The following is a 17,000-nucleotide window of genomic DNA, read 5'->3' on the forward strand; positions in this document are numbered from 1 at the left end:
TTTGACCTCTCTGTTAAGTCAGTTTTAGAAACTGTGTAGGTCAGTGATTGGCAGTATGGGAAGACTGATGATTGGAAACCTGATGGGGGTGTGGCACAGGTGTGCCTGTGTTGGGCATTATTCAAAGTTCCTATGGAAAGCAGGTAAGGGTTGTCTCTTGGATGTAGTAATTTGCCATCACTGGGTTAATGATATGAGGATCCTGGGACATGCCAGTAACAGGGAATTTGGAAAGTGTCCTCTGGCAGTCCCTGTAGTCCAGCCACGGGTGGCTTCTGCTGGTCTGTAAATGATTGGCAGCAAGAGGAATCAAGGGCATGGTCCCAGGGATTGGGACCCGAGGTGACCAAAGGTCAATGGTCCTGAGATGGTCAGTCCCTGGGGGACCGGATCCACGCCTGGTCTCCAGTGTCCAAGAAGGGAATGGTGGGGGAGTGAGTTTGAGTGTTCATCTCTGTCAGATGAGGAAGGGCCATGTAGATTGCCCTGGATGTGCACCGGAAAATGCAAAAGCTCAGTTTATGCATATGAGATGTGGTCACTCTGCAGCCTGAGTGCTTTGAGGACAATAGAAAACAGGAATATTGTAGATCAGGAACTGACCCTGTACGGGATTCAGTATCACAGGGTGTGGGCACATTGGAGTCAACAGGCCTTGGCTTAAATATTTCCCCATCCTACCATTTGCTAGCAGGGTGACCTTGGGGCAGATGACCTAGCACTACTGCACTTGAGCTGCTTCTACTGCTCAAAGGGCCCAAAGGGCGTAATGATAATTATTGTCCTCTAGCAGACAGGGTTGTAGTGAAAATGGAATGAAATACTTCGTATCAGTCACCGGGACCATAGGGCAGGGGTAGGTGAGTTGCAGAAGCGGCAGATTCTGGACTTGCTGTCCCTGGGACAGCTCACCATCCTCCTGCTGAGAGTGAGCCCCATGTGGCTGATATCCCACATCCAGAGCCATGTGTGTTTCAGTGGAAAACGTGAAGAGCATTTCTCTAACTATAAGTGAATTTAAACTGAAAAAAATGTGTTTGGTGGTCATCTGATAAATTTTTAAGTGAGTTGATAGCAGGGTAGAGGTACTTTAGCCAGCCTTTAGGGTTCCTCCAGTGAGCTTCAGGCCCTTAGCCCACATCAGCTCCAGCCATACCCCCCAAGGCAGCTCCCCCTGCCCACATCTGCCCCAGGTCCAGCCATCCCACCAAGGCCCCCTGGTGCAATGTACTCTAAGACACTCCCCCCAGGCCTGCCCCTGACCCAACTCTCCCACTCGGGTTACTCTGATATAGTACACATTGGGATACTCCTGGCCCATGCCTAATCCAGCTCCAGCTGCCCCACCAGGATGTCCCTTGGGTAGAGCACCCAGGAATCCCTGACCCTTGCTTGTTCCAGCTCCAACTGCCCCCCCATAGGAGCCCCAGCATGGGGCATCCTAGGAATACCTGGCCCACACTTACTCCAGCTCCAGCCATCCCACCTGGTCAGCCACCCAGAGCTCCTTAGGACCTCCTGGCCCACATCTGCTCCAGCTCCGGCTGCCCCAACACAGCACATCCCAGGACATCTATAATCCATGCTCACTCCAACTCCAGCCAGCCAGACAAAACTGCCCGGATGGCAGTTTATACAGAGGACTGTCCCATGGAAGACCCTTACTTCAAGACCAGGAGAAGTAATTGTTCTACATAATTCATAGAAACAAACATAGAAAATCAAACAAAATGAGAGAATAATGAATATGTTCCTAATGAAAGAACAAGATAATACTCCAGAAAAAAACCCTAATGAAACAGAGATACATAATTTTTACAATAATACTTCCTCCTAGATTAATAATTGCATTTTAAAGTTTTTATTTACATTCCAGTTAGTTAACATACAGTGTAATATCAGCTTCAGGCATATGATATAATGATTTTGATACTGCCATACCACACCTGGTACTCATCACAGCAAGTGCCCTCTTTAATCCCTATCACCTGTTTCACCCATCCCCCCACCCACCTCCCCTCTGGTAACCATCAGTTTGTTCTCTATAGTTAAGAGTCTGTTTCTTGGTTTGCCTTTTTCCCATTGTTCATTTGTTTTTTAAGTTGCACATATGAGTGAGATCATATGGTACTTGTCATTCTCTGACTTATTTCACTTAGCATAATACACCCTAGCTCCATTCATGTCCCGTGCAAATGACAAGATTTCATTCTTTTTGATGGCTGAGTAATATTCCATTGTAGATATATACACTCCTTCTTTATCCATTCATCAGTCGATAGACATTTGGGCTGTTTCCATAATTTGGCTAATGTAAACAATATTGCTATAAACATAGAAGTGTATGTATTCCTTTGACTTAGTATTTTTGTATTCTTTGGGTAAATACCAGTAGTACAATTGCTGGATCAGAGGGTAGTTTTTTTTTTTTAACTTTTTGAGGAAACTCCATACTGTTCTCCAGAGTGACTGCACCAGTTTACACTCCCACCAACAGTGCACGAGGGTTCCTTTTTCTCCACATCCTCACCAACACCTATTGTGTCTTGTGTTTTTTTTATTTTAGCCATTCTCACAGGTGCAAGGTGATATCTCATTGTAATTTTAATTTGCATTTCCCTGATGATAAGTGATGTTGAGCATCTTTTCATGTGTCTGTTGGCCATCTGGATGTCCTCTTTGGATAAATGTCTATTCATGTCTTCTGTCCATTTTTAAATTGGATTATTTGGGTTTTTTTGGGTGTTGAGTTCTACAACTTCTTGATAGATTTTGGATATTAACCCTTTATCAGATATGTCACTTGCAAATAACTTCTCTCACTCTATAGATTGCTTTTTAGTTTTGTTGATTGTTTCCCTCACTGTGCAGAAGCTTTTTATTTTGATGAAGTCCCAGTAGTTTTCTAATTTTTTGTAAAAGATGAGAGATAGTGCAGAGCCTGAGTGGTTCAGTCAGTTGAACACCTGCCTTCGGCTCAAGTCATGATTTCAGGGTCCTGGGATCCAGCCCCTTGTCAGGCTCCCTGTTCACTGAGGAGTTTGCTTCTCCCTCTCCCTCTGCCTCTCCCCACTGCTTGTGCTCTCTTTCTTGCTCTCTATCTCACTCTCTTGCTCGCATGTACTCTCTCTCTCAAGTAAATAAATAAAATCTAAAATAATAAAAAAAGATGAGAGATACAATTTATTTATTTATTTATTTATTTATTTATTTATTTATTTATTTATTTTAAGAGGGAGGGAGAGAGAGAATCTTAAGCAGTCTTTATGCCCAGCATGTGGCCTGATGTGGGGCTCAATCTCACAACTTTCAGATCATGACCTGAGCCAAAATCAAGAATGGGATGTTTAACTGCCTGAACCACCCAGGCACCCCCCCAATAGTTTATTTTTGCTTTTGTTTCCCTTGCCTCAGGAGACATACCTAGAAAGAAGTTGCTATGGCTAATGTCAAAGAGGTTACTACCTGTGTTCTCCCCTAGGATTTTTGTGGTTTCACGTTTTGCATTTAGGTCTTCAATCCATTTTGAATTTACTTTCGTGGATGGTGTAAGGAAGTTGTCAGTTTCATTCTTCGGCTTGTGGCTGTCCAGTTTTCCCAACACCATTTGTTGAAGAGACTGTCTTTTCCCCACTGGGTATTCTCTCCTGCTTTGTCAAAGATTAATTGACTATACAGTAGTGAGTTCATTTCTGAATTTTCTCTTCTGTTCCACTCATTGATTGGTGTGTCTATTTTTGTGACAGTACCATACTATCCTGATCATTACAGCTTTGTAATACAACTTGAAGCCCGGAACTGTGATGCCTCCAGCTTTGCTTTTCTTACCTAAGGTTATTTGGGGTCTTTTGTAGCTCCATACACATTTTAGGAATGTTTATTCTAGCTCTGTGCAAAATGTTTTTGGTGTTTTGATAGGGATTGCTTTGAATATGTAGATTGCTTCGGGTAGTAAAGACATTTTAATAATGTTTATTATTCCAATCCATGAGCATGGAATGTTTCCTGATTTCTTTGTGTCATCTTCAGTTTCTTTCATCAGTGTTTATAGTTTTCAGAGTACAGGTCTTTCACCTCTTTCGTTAGGTTTATTCCTAGGATCTTATAGTTTTTGGCACAATTGTGAATGGGATTGATTCCTTGATTTCTCTACTGCTTCATTATTGGTGTATAGAAGTGCAACAGATTTCTGTACATTGATTTCGTATCCTGCAACTTTACTGAATTCATGTATCAGTTCTACCAGTTTTTTGGTGGAGTCCTTTAGGTTTTCTATATAGAATGTCATGTCACCTGCAAATAGTGAAAGTCTGATTTATTCCTTGCTGATTTGGATGCCTTTTATTTCTTTTTGTTGACTGATTGCTGTGGCTAGGACTTCTGGTACTATCTTAAATAACAGTGGTGAGAATGAACATCCCTGTCTTGTTCCTGACTGTAGAGGAGAAGTTCTCAGTTTTTCCCCATTGAGATGATAAGAGCTATGGGTTTTTCATAGATGGCCTTTATTATGTTGAGGTATGTTCCCTCTTAATCTACTTTGTTGGAGGTTTTTATCATGAATAGATGTTGTACTTTGTCAAATTTTTTTTCTGCAGCTATTAAAATGATCATATGGTTTTTATCCTTTCTTTTCTTAATGTGGTGTATCACACTGATTTATTTGCAGATATTGAGCCACCCTGGCAACCTAGGAATAAATCCCACTCAATCATGGTGAATGATTTTTTAAAGGTATTGTTGGATTCAGTTTGCTAGTATTTTATTGAGAATTTTTGCATCCATGTTCATTAGTGATATTGGTCTGTAGTTCTCTTTTTTAGTGAAGTCTTCATCTGATTTTGGTATCAGGGTAATGCTGGCCTCATAGAATGAACTTGGAAGTTTTCTGTCCTTTTCTATTTTTCAGAATAGTTTGAAAAGAATAGGTATTAACTCTTCTTTAAATGTTTGATAGAGTTCCCCTCTGAAGCTATCTGGCCCTGGACTTTGGTCTGTTGGGAGTTTACTGATTGCTGATTCAATTTCTTTGCTGGTTATCAGTCTGTTCAAATTTTCTTTTTCTTTCTGTTTCAGTTTTGGTAGTTTATATGTTTCCAGAAATCTGTCCATTTTCCCACGTTGTCCAATTTGTTGCCATATAGTTTTCCATAATATTCTCTTATAATTGCTTGTATTTCTGTGGTGTTAGTTGTTATTTCTCCTTCTCATTTGTGGCTTTATTTATTTGGTTCCTTTCTTTTTTCTTTCTGATAAGTCTGGCTAGAGGTTTATCAATTTTAGTAATTTTTTCAGAGAACCAGCTTCTGGTTTCATTGATCTGTTCTACTGTGTTTTGCTTTGTTTTGTTTTAGTTGTCATATCATTTATTTTGGCTCTCTTCTTTATCTTCTTTATTATTTCCTTCTTTCTGCTGGTTTTGGGTTTTGTTCTTTTTTCTTTCTTTCTTTTTTTTTTTTTTTTTAGCTCCTTTAGGTACAAGGTTAGGTTGTTTATTTGAGATTTTTCTTGCTTCTTGAGGCAGGCCTGTATAGCTATATACTTCCCTCTTGTGACCACTTTTGTTACATCTCAAAGATTTTGGACTCTATTGTGTTTTCATTGTCATTTGTTTCCATGTATTCTTTTATTTGTTCTTTAATTTCCTGGTTTGCCCATTATTGTTTAGTGGCATGTTCTTTACCCTCTATGTATTTGTGGTCTTCCCAAATTTTTTCTTGTGTTTGATTTCTGGTTTCATGGTGTTGTGGTCAGAAAAGGTGCATGGTATAATTTCAATCTTTTGTATTTGTTGAGGCCTGTTTTGTGACCTAATTTGTGACCTATTCTGGAGAATGTTCCATTTGCACTTGAAAAGAAAGTGTATTCTGATGTTTTAGGATGGAATATTCTGAATGTATCTGTTAAGACCATTTGGTCCAGTGTGTCATTCAAAGCCACTGTTTCTGTATTTGTTTTCTGTTTAGATGATCTGTCTATTGGTGTAAGTGGGTTATTGTTCTTGTTCTTGTTAGTAACAATTAATTCCTTTATATTTGTTATTAATTGTTTTATATATTTGGGTGCTCCCAAGTTGAGTGCGTACATATTTCCAATTGTTGATACTCTTGTTGGATTTTTCCTTTTATTATTATATAATGCCCTTCTTTGTCTATTTTTACAGTCTTTGCTTTGATGTCCAGTTTTTCTTTTTCTTTTTTTAAAGATTGTATTTATTTATTTGACAGATAAAGACACAGTGAGAGAGGGAACACAAGCAGGGGGAGAAGGAGAGGGAGAAACAGGCTCCCTGCTGAGCAAGAAGCCTGATGTGGGGCTTAATTCCCCACATGGGGCAGTTTAGTGGTCACAAACTCCTTTAGTTTTTGTCTGTCTGGAAAACTCTTTATCTCTCTTTATATTCCGAATGATAGCCTTGCTGGATAGAGTATTCTTAGCTGCAGATTTTTCTCATTCAGCACTTCTACTTCCTTCTGGCTTGACAAGTTTCTGTTGAGAAATCTCTAGGTAGCCTTATGGGTCTTCCCTTATAAGTTAAGGACTTCTTTTGTTTCAGGGAATGTCTCCAATGTGTGCTGCATGTCCTTTGCTGTTGTGTTTGGTTTCTGTATCTTTCTGCAAGTCATCTGCAGAGGCTCTCCTTGCCTGCTCTGTGCAGTGTTTGGTCCCTGGCCTGAGTGTGGCTATTTTATCTAGGTGCTCTGGTCTGGTTGTGAAATGAGACTTGACACCAACTCCACCAGAACTGAGGCCCTGTAGAACTCTCTGGTCAGGAGATATGGTGTGAGTGGGGGTTTGTGCTGGTCTTCTGGGGGTGGAGCCTGCTGTGCTGGGACAGAGGCAAGCTTGACTAAGAAAGGAACTCCTGCCAGATCACAGGGGCCTGGGGGCTTGGTGTAAGCAAGATAGATAACCAGTGTCTGTACTGAGCTCCTTCCCTCCGGTGGCTCTGTGTTTATGCTGAGGGGTGGGAGAAGGAAATGACACCATCCAGCTCCTTTGTTCCCAGAGAGGCATCTCTGTGAATGCTGCCTCTGGGGACAAGCTCTGAGAAGAGTGAATAATGTCCCTACTGTGTGTCCCAGGCATTTTCCAGATTGCTGTTTCCATGTTGTCTGCCCCCAGGTTGTTTGCCTGTCTTCTTTCCAGGAGCAGGGCAGTGCCCTCCAGGCTCTATCCCAGCAAAACCCTCTGACCTTTAAAACTCCATGGTTTAAAACCCTGCTGGTTACAAGAACCCATCAAATCCAGCCCCTCTCACTTTCCAAGCCAGTGGCTTTGGGGAAACTTTCTCCATGTGTGTTTCCCTGTGTGCTCCTTTCTCTCTAGCCCTTTTCTGCAACCATGGCTTCCTCCCCACTGCAGCACCTGCAATCCATTTCTTCCCTAAGCTATGTCTTTGCACTTCCTACATTTTTGGATGTCTTCTTCTTCTTTCCCTTTAATTATGGAGTTTGTTCTTTCAGTCTTCAGGTTGATTTCTGGGGTATTTAGAATGATTTGATAGTTATCTAGTTGTGTTTGTGGGATGAAACAAGCCTAGGGTCCTCCTACTCCACTGCCATCTTGAAAAATCTCCTCAATAATTGCATTTTTAATGTATCACTCTCTTAAATCATGTAGAAAATAAGTGTAGTTGTGTACCATTGTTACAAATAATACTACCTTTTATAATAGCCCATGTATCAACCTTTACTGAGATCTTTATTTGTTTATATCATTTCAAGTCAGTGTCTATTGTCCTTTCATTTCAACCTGTAGGACTCCCTTTAGCATTTCTTTCAGGGCACTTCTAGTGGTAATGAACTCTGTCAGCTTTTGTTCAGCTGGGATTGTCTTAATTTCTTTCTCACATTTGAAGGACAATTTTGTTGGATATAGAATTCTTGGTTAACAGGTCTTTTTTCATAGCATTTTGAATACATCAGTGCACTGTCTTCTGGCCTCAAAAAGTTTCTGAGGAGAAATAAGCTTTTAACTTTTTTGAGAATCCCTTGTATGCCTTATATGTGATGAGTCACTTCTCTCTTGCTACTTTCAAAATTCTTTGTCTCTTGAGAGTTCATTTACAATGTGTCCTTATGTAGCTCTCTTCAAGTAAATCTTACCTAGAGTTCATTGAGCTTCTTGGACATTTATATTCATATCTTTCATCTAATTATGAAGTTTTGTGCCATTATTTAAGTATTCTCTCTTCTCCAGAGTCCTGAAATAGTTACACCGGGTGATGTACTGTATGATGACTCACACAACATAATAAAACAATTAAAAATAAAAAATATATAAAAAATTCAGTGGTTACACCAGGAAGATTATGCCAGCATAATGTTGTCTAGATGGAAGACAAATTTCTGGTGTTTCCTACTCCTCCATTGTCTCAGAATCTTCTTCTTGCCAACTGATTTTTTAATGAAGTGCAAAGACTTTTTGATTGAGAAGGGGTTGTCTTTCAATAAATAATTCTGGAGGAATCAAATATCTATGTAAAAAACTCCAAAAAAAAAACCCAAAACAAGATGAACTTCAGCTTACATCTCATACCTTATACAAAAATTAGATCAAACAGACCATACACCTATAGGCTGAATATATAATTATAAAACTTCTGAAAGAAAATATCAGAGAAAATCCTTACAATCTTGGGTTAGGCAAAGAGTTTTGGATATGATACCCAATGCATGATCTATAAAAGAAAATTTGATATATTAGATGTGATAAAAACCAAAATTATAAGTACAGAAGCATTCTGCAGAGGAAAAGTCAAATTTAGAGTATCTACTCTTGGGCTGGTTCATGCTTTTGTTCCATCCCATCTGGATGGCCATTCTGGTGTTTGTATCTAAGGAGGTACTCTTTTGCTCACAAGGCACTTAGCATCTACTGTATCTGGGATGTCAGAAGAGACCAAAGCATAAGTCAAGAATCACTAGAAACTGTGGTGGAGAACTGGGCTAGGAGTCAGGGCATTCACATTCAACTTTGCCTTAACTGTCTAGTGGAGAAGAGAACCCTGTTATGCACACAATGACACAAAGCAGAATGATGGAATTTCTGTGGAAAAACTGAAGAAGGAGGAACAAGGGGTTTGAAGAAGACATCTTGGGGGGCAAGCAACTGAGCTTAGCCTTGAAAGACAAGCAGAATGCTGGCAGGCAAAAACAGATAAACATGGAACAGATGTGAGAGGTACAAGCAAACATTCCCTTATCTTTTATAATTCCGAGACTAAAGTAAAAGGAACACCCCTCACCATTCTAAGTATGCCCACAAGTACATTCAAAAGAGAAGCAGGCCAGCCAGTTGGAAAAGAAGTAAAGGGAACTTCATAGATTATGGTGCCAAAGCTGAGTCTTGAAAGGTGAGTAGGAATTAGCAAAAAAGAAGGGCAGGCCTGAAGAAAGGCTTGATATGTGGAAGCCAATGCTGGATTGACAAGAGAGTGAATGTCCAGGATGCCCTGAGTGTTTGACACCTGGAGGGCCTGGGAAGAGGACTTCTCTGCCACAGGAAAGTGGGGACCTTTGAGAATTTTGAGGGGTGCATCAGAGAGTGGAGAACTAACTCCGATTCTGGGGATCCAGGGAAGATTCCCAAGGAGGATGGTGACATATTTCTTCATCTGTGGTCTCTTGGGAAGACAATCCTGAAGGCAAAGTGGATCAACCAGTCACATTTCAGAGGTAGAAGTTCATTATGATGTAAAATATGAGAAGCCTGAACTAGTGCTATAGATTTGGGAATGAAAGAAAACAGCAGTAAAGAGACACAAGACACTGGAGAAGTAGTCATGAAGTCAGAGGTGAAGGAGAGGAAAAGCTGCCCAAGACTCACTGAATGGGCCACAGTGGTGAAAAATAACTCAGAGAGAAGTTAAAACATTAGCTTGGACCCCACAAGTAGTGCTTATAAACTTTCAAGACCATAGCGAGATAATACTTTCTTTAGAGTTCACACACGACTCCTGAGTTTAACCTGGATTTCTTATCTCCTGCCCCAACCCCTAAACTGGTTTTGATAAAAGCTGTGAAGATTTAGCTGGGGACACTGTCATTAGATAACAGGCTTGAATCAGGGAAAACCAGCTTCTTAACAGAAAGATCTTAAACATTTTTTGAATACTGCTTTTCTTGTCAATGATTTGTTAAATGTAACTCTAATGTAAATTCTGGCATACCTTTGCTTTTATCTTCAAGGAATAATATGGAGTCAGATAAATTACAGTAAATTGCCATTTTGCAACAACACTTGAGGGGCAGGGGCCCTGATACATTCCTTTGATCATTGATGGCTACTGGATATCCCTGTGTGTCAGGCAGTATACTGGGCACCAGGCAACCAGCATTGATCAAGACCAACTTTGTTCCTACCTTCATTTCTAGTGAGGAAGACAGACACAAAACAGGCGTGAAGGGTTCAGGCAATGCCCCCATTTCCTCCTCAATTTCAAGATTAAAATAAAAGGAACAGCCTTGCTATTAGAATTATGTCCAAAAGTTCATTCAGAAGAGAGGCTGATCATCCAGGTGAAAAGGAAGCAGAATCTTCCAGACAGTGATGCCAAAGCTAAGTCTTGAAGAGTGAGTGGGAATTAAAAGAGCAGCAGAGTTATACTCTACAGTGGGAATATTATTTGATTTTACCTTTTGTTCTAATATATTTTTCTGCATATTTATTTTATACCATTTAATTGTGTATAAGATTGAAATTTTTTACATATTCACTGTGAATTATGTCATTAGAGAATGACCTTTTCAATCCTAATTAATAACTTTTTGTCTTAGTCTCTTTAGTCTGATATTAAAATAGCTGACCTTGCTTTATTTTAATTAACATGCACCTGGAAAATTTTCTTCCATCCCTTTATCTCAAATGTTTCTGTATCCTAATGATTTGCTAAGTTTGACATAAACAGCATATAACTGGATTTGTTATTTTTCATCCAAAATGGCAATCTCTGACCTTAACTGGAGAATTTATCTGATTAATAATTTTCTATTACTGATTATGAAATAAAATATGAACTTCAAATGTGAATTTATTCCTAACTTCGTACATTTTGCTTTCTTTATTTCCTGGATTTTCTATAAATCTTTTTCTACTCTCTTGACTATTTATTTATGTGTTTTTGTTTGTTTTCCTCATTGTTTACCACATGATTAAAATAATAGAAGATAATAAAATAGTAATAATGTGAAATTATTGAAATAATTGGAAATGATAAGGAGATCCATTTCCCTGCCATATACAATAAGGCAATGATCAATCACTCCAATATAGGAAACTGGGTGCTGACGTCAGAAGACATAAGTGTATCCCTGTAGGCCTGTGGTGACGTTCTGCAGAATGACACACGTACAGAGGTGGTTTCTCTGAAACCATGCTCTTCCATCTTTGGGCAGTATAGCAGTTCTGCCGCGGTCTTGAGCAAGCGCAAAAGAAGGGGCGGGGGCGGGGTTAAGGTCGATACCGGAGCCGGAAGTAGCTCTACGGGACATTTCCTCTGCACCTGCCACGAGGTCCGTCACAGTTTAGCGCCTCCTTGGCGCTGAGGTAGTTTGAAGAACTTTGATGAGGTACTGTAGGTTGAGTGAGTGGAGGAATGAGTGGGGTCATCGGAACAATTTGGGGGGCTACCAAAGGGGGTCTTTGGAGTCGGGATAGTGACTTGCGCTAATCTGAATTGAATACTTAGATCACTAATTTCTGTCTTTCTTTTCTCATATTTGCATCTTAAAGTTCCACAGCTGGGTATGTATTGTTCTTGGTCTTATTAGGTTGTGAGTTTTTCTATTTTTAGTTATTTTTCTTTTTAGCAAGAGTTACTTAGAAGTGCGTTTTCAGTTTTAAAAAGTTAAGCCTTTTATTAATATCTAAATGCAACTTATCTGTGCCTTATGTGATACTTATTTATTGGAATGTGTTTAGATTTCCTTTAAGGCTAATTCCAGGGTCAGTTTTTTTTTTTAAATTAATATTGCATCTCTAGCTCAAAAATAGTGTGAGTTCTCCAACTGGTAATTGTCTTAATCAAAAGTGTATATTCTTTCAGTGTTTGTACTTGCTCTTTTAATCACTGGGAGTGATTTGTTTGTGTGTATTTTTAGAAATGTTGTATATTTACATATTTTGCTTGGTGTCACTGGGTACAGGCAGGAGTACTTTTCAGAATAACTCTCATCAAATTATCCTAGATGAGTCAGGGCAGACAGGGCAGACAGTGGGGGGTAGGGCTTGGCACGTGGGAGCTAAAGCAGAACCGGATATGTACCGGAAGTGGAGAGAAGCGTACAAGGCTGAGAGAGTCTGGGAAGAGGACAGGGCCTTGCACGGGGCAGGGCTAGGTATGCCTTGGTGCAGTATATGGGACCCACCACGCTGGGAGTGTAAGGTGAAGCACAACGTGTCCAAGGCAGAAGTCTGGCAGCCATTTCCTAGAGAGACTAGGTGGACAAGGGGGGGCAGACGGGTGGGCAGAGCATTCTGAGGGGGTGGGGTCATGCATGTTTGGGTGGCAGAGTTGGTTTGTTTGGGTCCGTGGTGCAGGGTGAGCCACGTAGCAAGTGTGTCCCGAAGGATGGGGCAGGCTGAGCTGACCAAGTGTAAGGGAGTGTAGGCTAGCTTTTTTGAGTAGATAGGCAGGGTCTTATGCATTCAGGTGGCCCAAGTGGGTTGAGATGGACCACCCAAGTGTGTCTGGATAAAGTGGGCAAGCAGGGCCAAGTGGTGCCAGTCAGTCCCAGGCAGGTGCAGTGGGACCTGGCCATGTTAGTCAGAAGGTGGGAATAGGAGTGTTAGAACAGGTTAAGTCTGTTCCCACTCATTTAGCGCCAAACCAGAGCCCTCCTCCCACCATTACAGGTGCCCTGCTTGTAACCCCTGGTGTCTGGTAAGTCCAGGACACAGGGAGGATTGGGGAGTGGAGCTGGTACAAGGGTTTTCCCTTCAGCTCTTGCCCGTCATACCCTCAGAGAACTTGCCATGGTCACACTGGCCACTGCCCATTCAGTCATAGCTGCCTACTGTGGACTGCCGAAGTCCAGGCCATCCCAGATGCTGGCAGTGCCATTGGCAGTGAAGGGAGCCTCTCAGCTAATAGACACACCCCAGATGTTGTCTGAAAAGGACCTGCCTCAGGACTGAAAACTATGCCGGGGCTTTTGCATAGGGGAATTTTGACAAAACCTGATGACAGTATGTCAGGGACCCTGGGTGGAAAGAAGTGGACAGCAAAGGCAGAGAGGGTGAGCAATGAGGAGAACAAAGGCAGGGAGTGTCCCCAACATCATTTAAAAAACAGTTTGGGAAGACCTGCCGGCATTTTCCTGGCTTACAGCCCTGGATGAGTGACACTGAGGAGTTCCCATTCCTGGAGTGTGCGCTGCAGAAACCAGCAGTGAATGTGAAGAAAATGGAGAATTTGAAAATAAAGGTGGAGTGGAAGGTGACAGAAATGGTGGAATGGGGGGTGCAGGAAGACAGGGGTCAGGAATAGAATACAGGGCAGGGGTACAAGGTTAGGAAGCTGACATCAACTCTCCTCTCCCTGCCTTGACTGCTCTTGTCCCACAGAAAGAGAAGCAGAAGCAGAAGCAGAAGCAAAAGCTCACGGAAAAGTGGAAACACACAGAGAAGACAGATGCCAAGGAGCTAGGCTTGCTGCGACAGTGCCTGGGACCTGGCTGTGTGTACCCCACCCGGCCAGGCTCCAAGTACTGCTCGGACGACTGTGGCATGAAACTAGCAGCTGAGTGAGTGAAGTTAAGCAGCAGCATGTAAATAGGGCATAATCTATGCCATCCGAAAGTCTATTGATTCCTCTGCCCATGTGTCCTCCCATCACTGAGCCACTCACCCACCCATCCATCCACCTTACAGCCAGCCACCCACCGAACACCCCCATACACATTCTATCCAGCAACCCATTCATCCACCCTTGTGGTCATTCACCCGTCTATCTGTCCCCCATTCAATCCCCCATTCCCCAGCATTCATTCGTCTACCGTTCATTATTCTATACGCTCACCATTCAGGCACTCCTCTGTCTCTTCTTGTGATGGCCCATTCCATTTCTTGCTGTCTCCCTTTCCAGCCGCATCTATAGGATTCTGCCCCAGCGCATCCAGCAGTGGCAGAAGAGTCCCTGCATTGCTGAGGAGCAAGGCAAAAAAATGCTGGAGCGCATCCACCGTGAGCAGCAGGACATTCACACCCGCCTGAAGGACATAGAGTGCCATTTCCATGAACTTGAGGCCATAATCCTGCGCGGCAAGCAGCAGGCTGTGTGCAGCGATGAGGAGGTGAATGGCAATGAGTAGGATGCAGCAGAAAGGTATTTGAAATCTTGCCCTACCCCTCCCCACTGTACTGCTTCACTGGCCCTTCCACTGTCCTGTGCAGACCGACAAAAGTAGCAGGAACAACGTAAACCTGCAGATCTTCTGTGTCTCCTGCGGGGAGTCAGTCAGCATGCATGTTGCCCTGCGCCACATGGAACGCTGTTTTGCCAAGGTTGGGGGATTGGCTGGGGGCAGATGGGGCAAAGGTGTTTTTGGCTGGGTGGAATCCGTGGGAAGGAGGGTAGGTTTGGTGCCTGGGTGTCTGTTGTAGAAAGGAAGGCAACACACACCCATGGTTCTACCCGTTTGTGCTTCTCTTCCATCCTTAGTAGGAGGGCCAAGATTGGAGCAGCAGCCAATGGTGAGGGGTGACATCGTCTGGGCAGGCAGGCGCATAGAAGCCACAGGGACAAATGTGTTATTTGGGGCTTTGTCATGGGAGGGCATGCCGTGTGCATGCACACTTCCTTCCATTTGTACCCTTTTCTTCCCAGTATGAGTGCAAGACATCCTTCGGGTCCATGTATCCCACTTGCATTGAAGGGTGAGTGTGGGTGTTAGTCAAGGTGAAAGGCATGATGTGGACAGGGTCAGGAACAGAGTGGGCTCAGAGGCAGAGGTGGGTGGATTAGGGGCAGGGTATGGGGGGTTTAGGGCCAAAGCATGGACAGGGGTTCAGAGTGGGACCCCCTTTTCTGACCCTTAGCGCTTCACTTTCAACCTCCCTCAGGGCCACAAGGCTCTTCTGTGATGTTTACAACCCAAAGAGTAAGAGGTACTGTAAAAGGCTCCAGGTGCTGTGCCCTGAGCACTCAAGAGATAACAAGGTGACTCTTTCTTCCTTACCTCCCCATCCTTCTTCACCCGTCCCCTGCTCCCAGCCCGACCACCATATTCTTCTCTTCCTCTCTGCTTGACAGCCTCCTCTTTCTTTCTTCCCTCTGCCTGACTGCCTTCATAACTTCTGACAGACCCTCATGTGTCCCCTTCTCCCTTCCTGACCACCCCACATTCCCCCTCCTTACTGGCTGACTACCTTCCATTCCTGCTTCCTTAACCCCCTCCATTTCCCTCTCCCTCCCTGCCTGACCATCTCCCTTTCCTCTGCTCCTCGCTGCATAAGCATTCCCCCTTCCTCTCTTCCACTTGCTTGCCCATCATACATTCCTTTCCCACCCCTTGCCCGACTGCCCCACATTACTCCCTCCCTCCCCGCATGACTTCCCTCTCTTCCTTACTTTCAGACTTGCCTCCATTCTTGTTCTGCCCGCCTCACAGTCATCTTCTCCCTGCTTGTTATCTCCTAAATCCTTTCTTCCTCCCTGTTTCCCTAGCCTCCATTCTTCCCACCTTCCCTGTCTCATGCCTCATTTCTTCCGTGCTTTACCAACCCTCTTTCACCTCCTGCTGTCAGACCTCCCCTCCGTCCTTCCTTTCCTGTCTGATCTCTTCCTGTTCTTCTGTCTTTCCTGCCCGATCACCAACATGCCTCCATTTCTGCTTGTTTAACTTCTTCCTTCACCCTCCATGCATGGTCATTCCCCTTTCACCTCCTCTTCTCTACCTGATTCCAGAACTTCTCCACCCCACCACCCCGCCACTGTCAGGTCACTCCTCATTTTTCTTCTTCCTGCCAGACTGCCGTCCCTCCTCCGTTCCTCTCACAGTGCCTGCCAGAGCACTCCGGATTTCTACACTCCTCCATACCACGTCATCCTTCATTCTTCCTCACAGATATCCGATGATGAGGTGTGCGGTTGCCCACTAGTGCACAATGTCTTTGAGGTCACTGGTGATTTCTGTTGCCTCCCCAAACGCTTGTGCAACCTCCACTACTGCTGGGAGAAGCTGCGGCGCGCCGAGGTGGACCTAGAGCGCATTCGTGCGGTAGGCTGCAGTGCTGACCGGGGCTGAAGGGTGGGATCGTATCCCGGAGTCCCCCTCTCATGCTCACCTCCCACAGTTGCACAAGCTGGAAGAGCTAGTTGAGCAGGAGCACAAGGTGCGCACAGCTATGATGAACCGGGCAGGGCTGCTGGCTCTGATGCTTCACCAGACAATCCAGCATGACCCACTCACCACTGACCTGCGCTCCAAAGTAGACAGCTGAGCCCTGCTCGACTGAGATCCTGTAGCCAACATCCTCTGCAAAGGGAGACACTCAGTGAATTCTTCCCATCCTTGTTCCTATCACCCCTTTTTTTCTTAGGTCATCTTCGAGCTTCTCTGTGCTTCTGTCTTCACCGTTCGGTCTCCTGCATCTGTTTACTCCTCCATGGGAAGGGGGCCTCAGAATTCCCTTGTTTCCATCCATTCCTCCATCCGCCTGTCTCTTTCTTCCCTGAACCTTGGCAGACTCAGGAGATCTGCCCTGCCCACATCCCCCACCTTCCAGAGTTTCGTTAACAAACTTTGTAAGAACAAAGGCTATTAATATCCCCCCACACCCGTCTGGCCACAGACCCAATTTCAAACCTCTGATGGTGGTGGGTAATAGTGTAACTGTACTGGGGGGGGGTGGCTCCTGGGCATATGCAGAAGAGGCTATGAAGTGATGGCCACTTGGGACTTGGTGACCCGCCTTCTGTCAGGGGAGCCATGACCTTACAGAGGAGGGGCCGGCGATCCTTGTTCCCTGCAGTCCCTCTTCCCAGGCCGTCTGAT

The 17,000-nt window shown here is 43.7% G+C and overlaps 1 protein-coding gene across 1 annotated transcript; it reads left to right on the forward strand.

The window, feature by feature from the left end:
• The first annotated feature begins 13,193 nt into the window (after positions 1-13,193).
• On the forward strand, positions 13,194-16,558 carry LOC116858279 (CXXC-type zinc finger protein 1-like). The gene is made up of 9 exons (XM_032842984.1): positions 13,194-13,241; positions 13,334-13,453; positions 13,570-13,748; positions 14,090-14,311; positions 14,412-14,508; positions 14,831-14,880; positions 15,067-15,163; positions 16,071-16,223; positions 16,300-16,558. The coding sequence occupies exons 1-9, from the start codon at positions 13,194-13,196 to the stop codon at positions 16,444-16,446; spliced, it is 1,113 nt and encodes a 370-aa protein (XP_032698875.1). The 3' UTR covers positions 16,447-16,558.
• The last annotated feature ends 442 nt before the right edge of the window (positions 16,559-17,000 follow it).

This window comes from Lontra canadensis, unplaced genomic scaffold, assembly GCF_010015895.1.
Source record: "Lontra canadensis isolate GAN:19392208 unplaced genomic scaffold, GSC_riverotter_1.0 scaffold134, whole genome shotgun sequence".
Lineage (NCBI taxonomy): Eukaryota > Metazoa > Chordata > Mammalia > Carnivora > Mustelidae > Lontra > Lontra canadensis.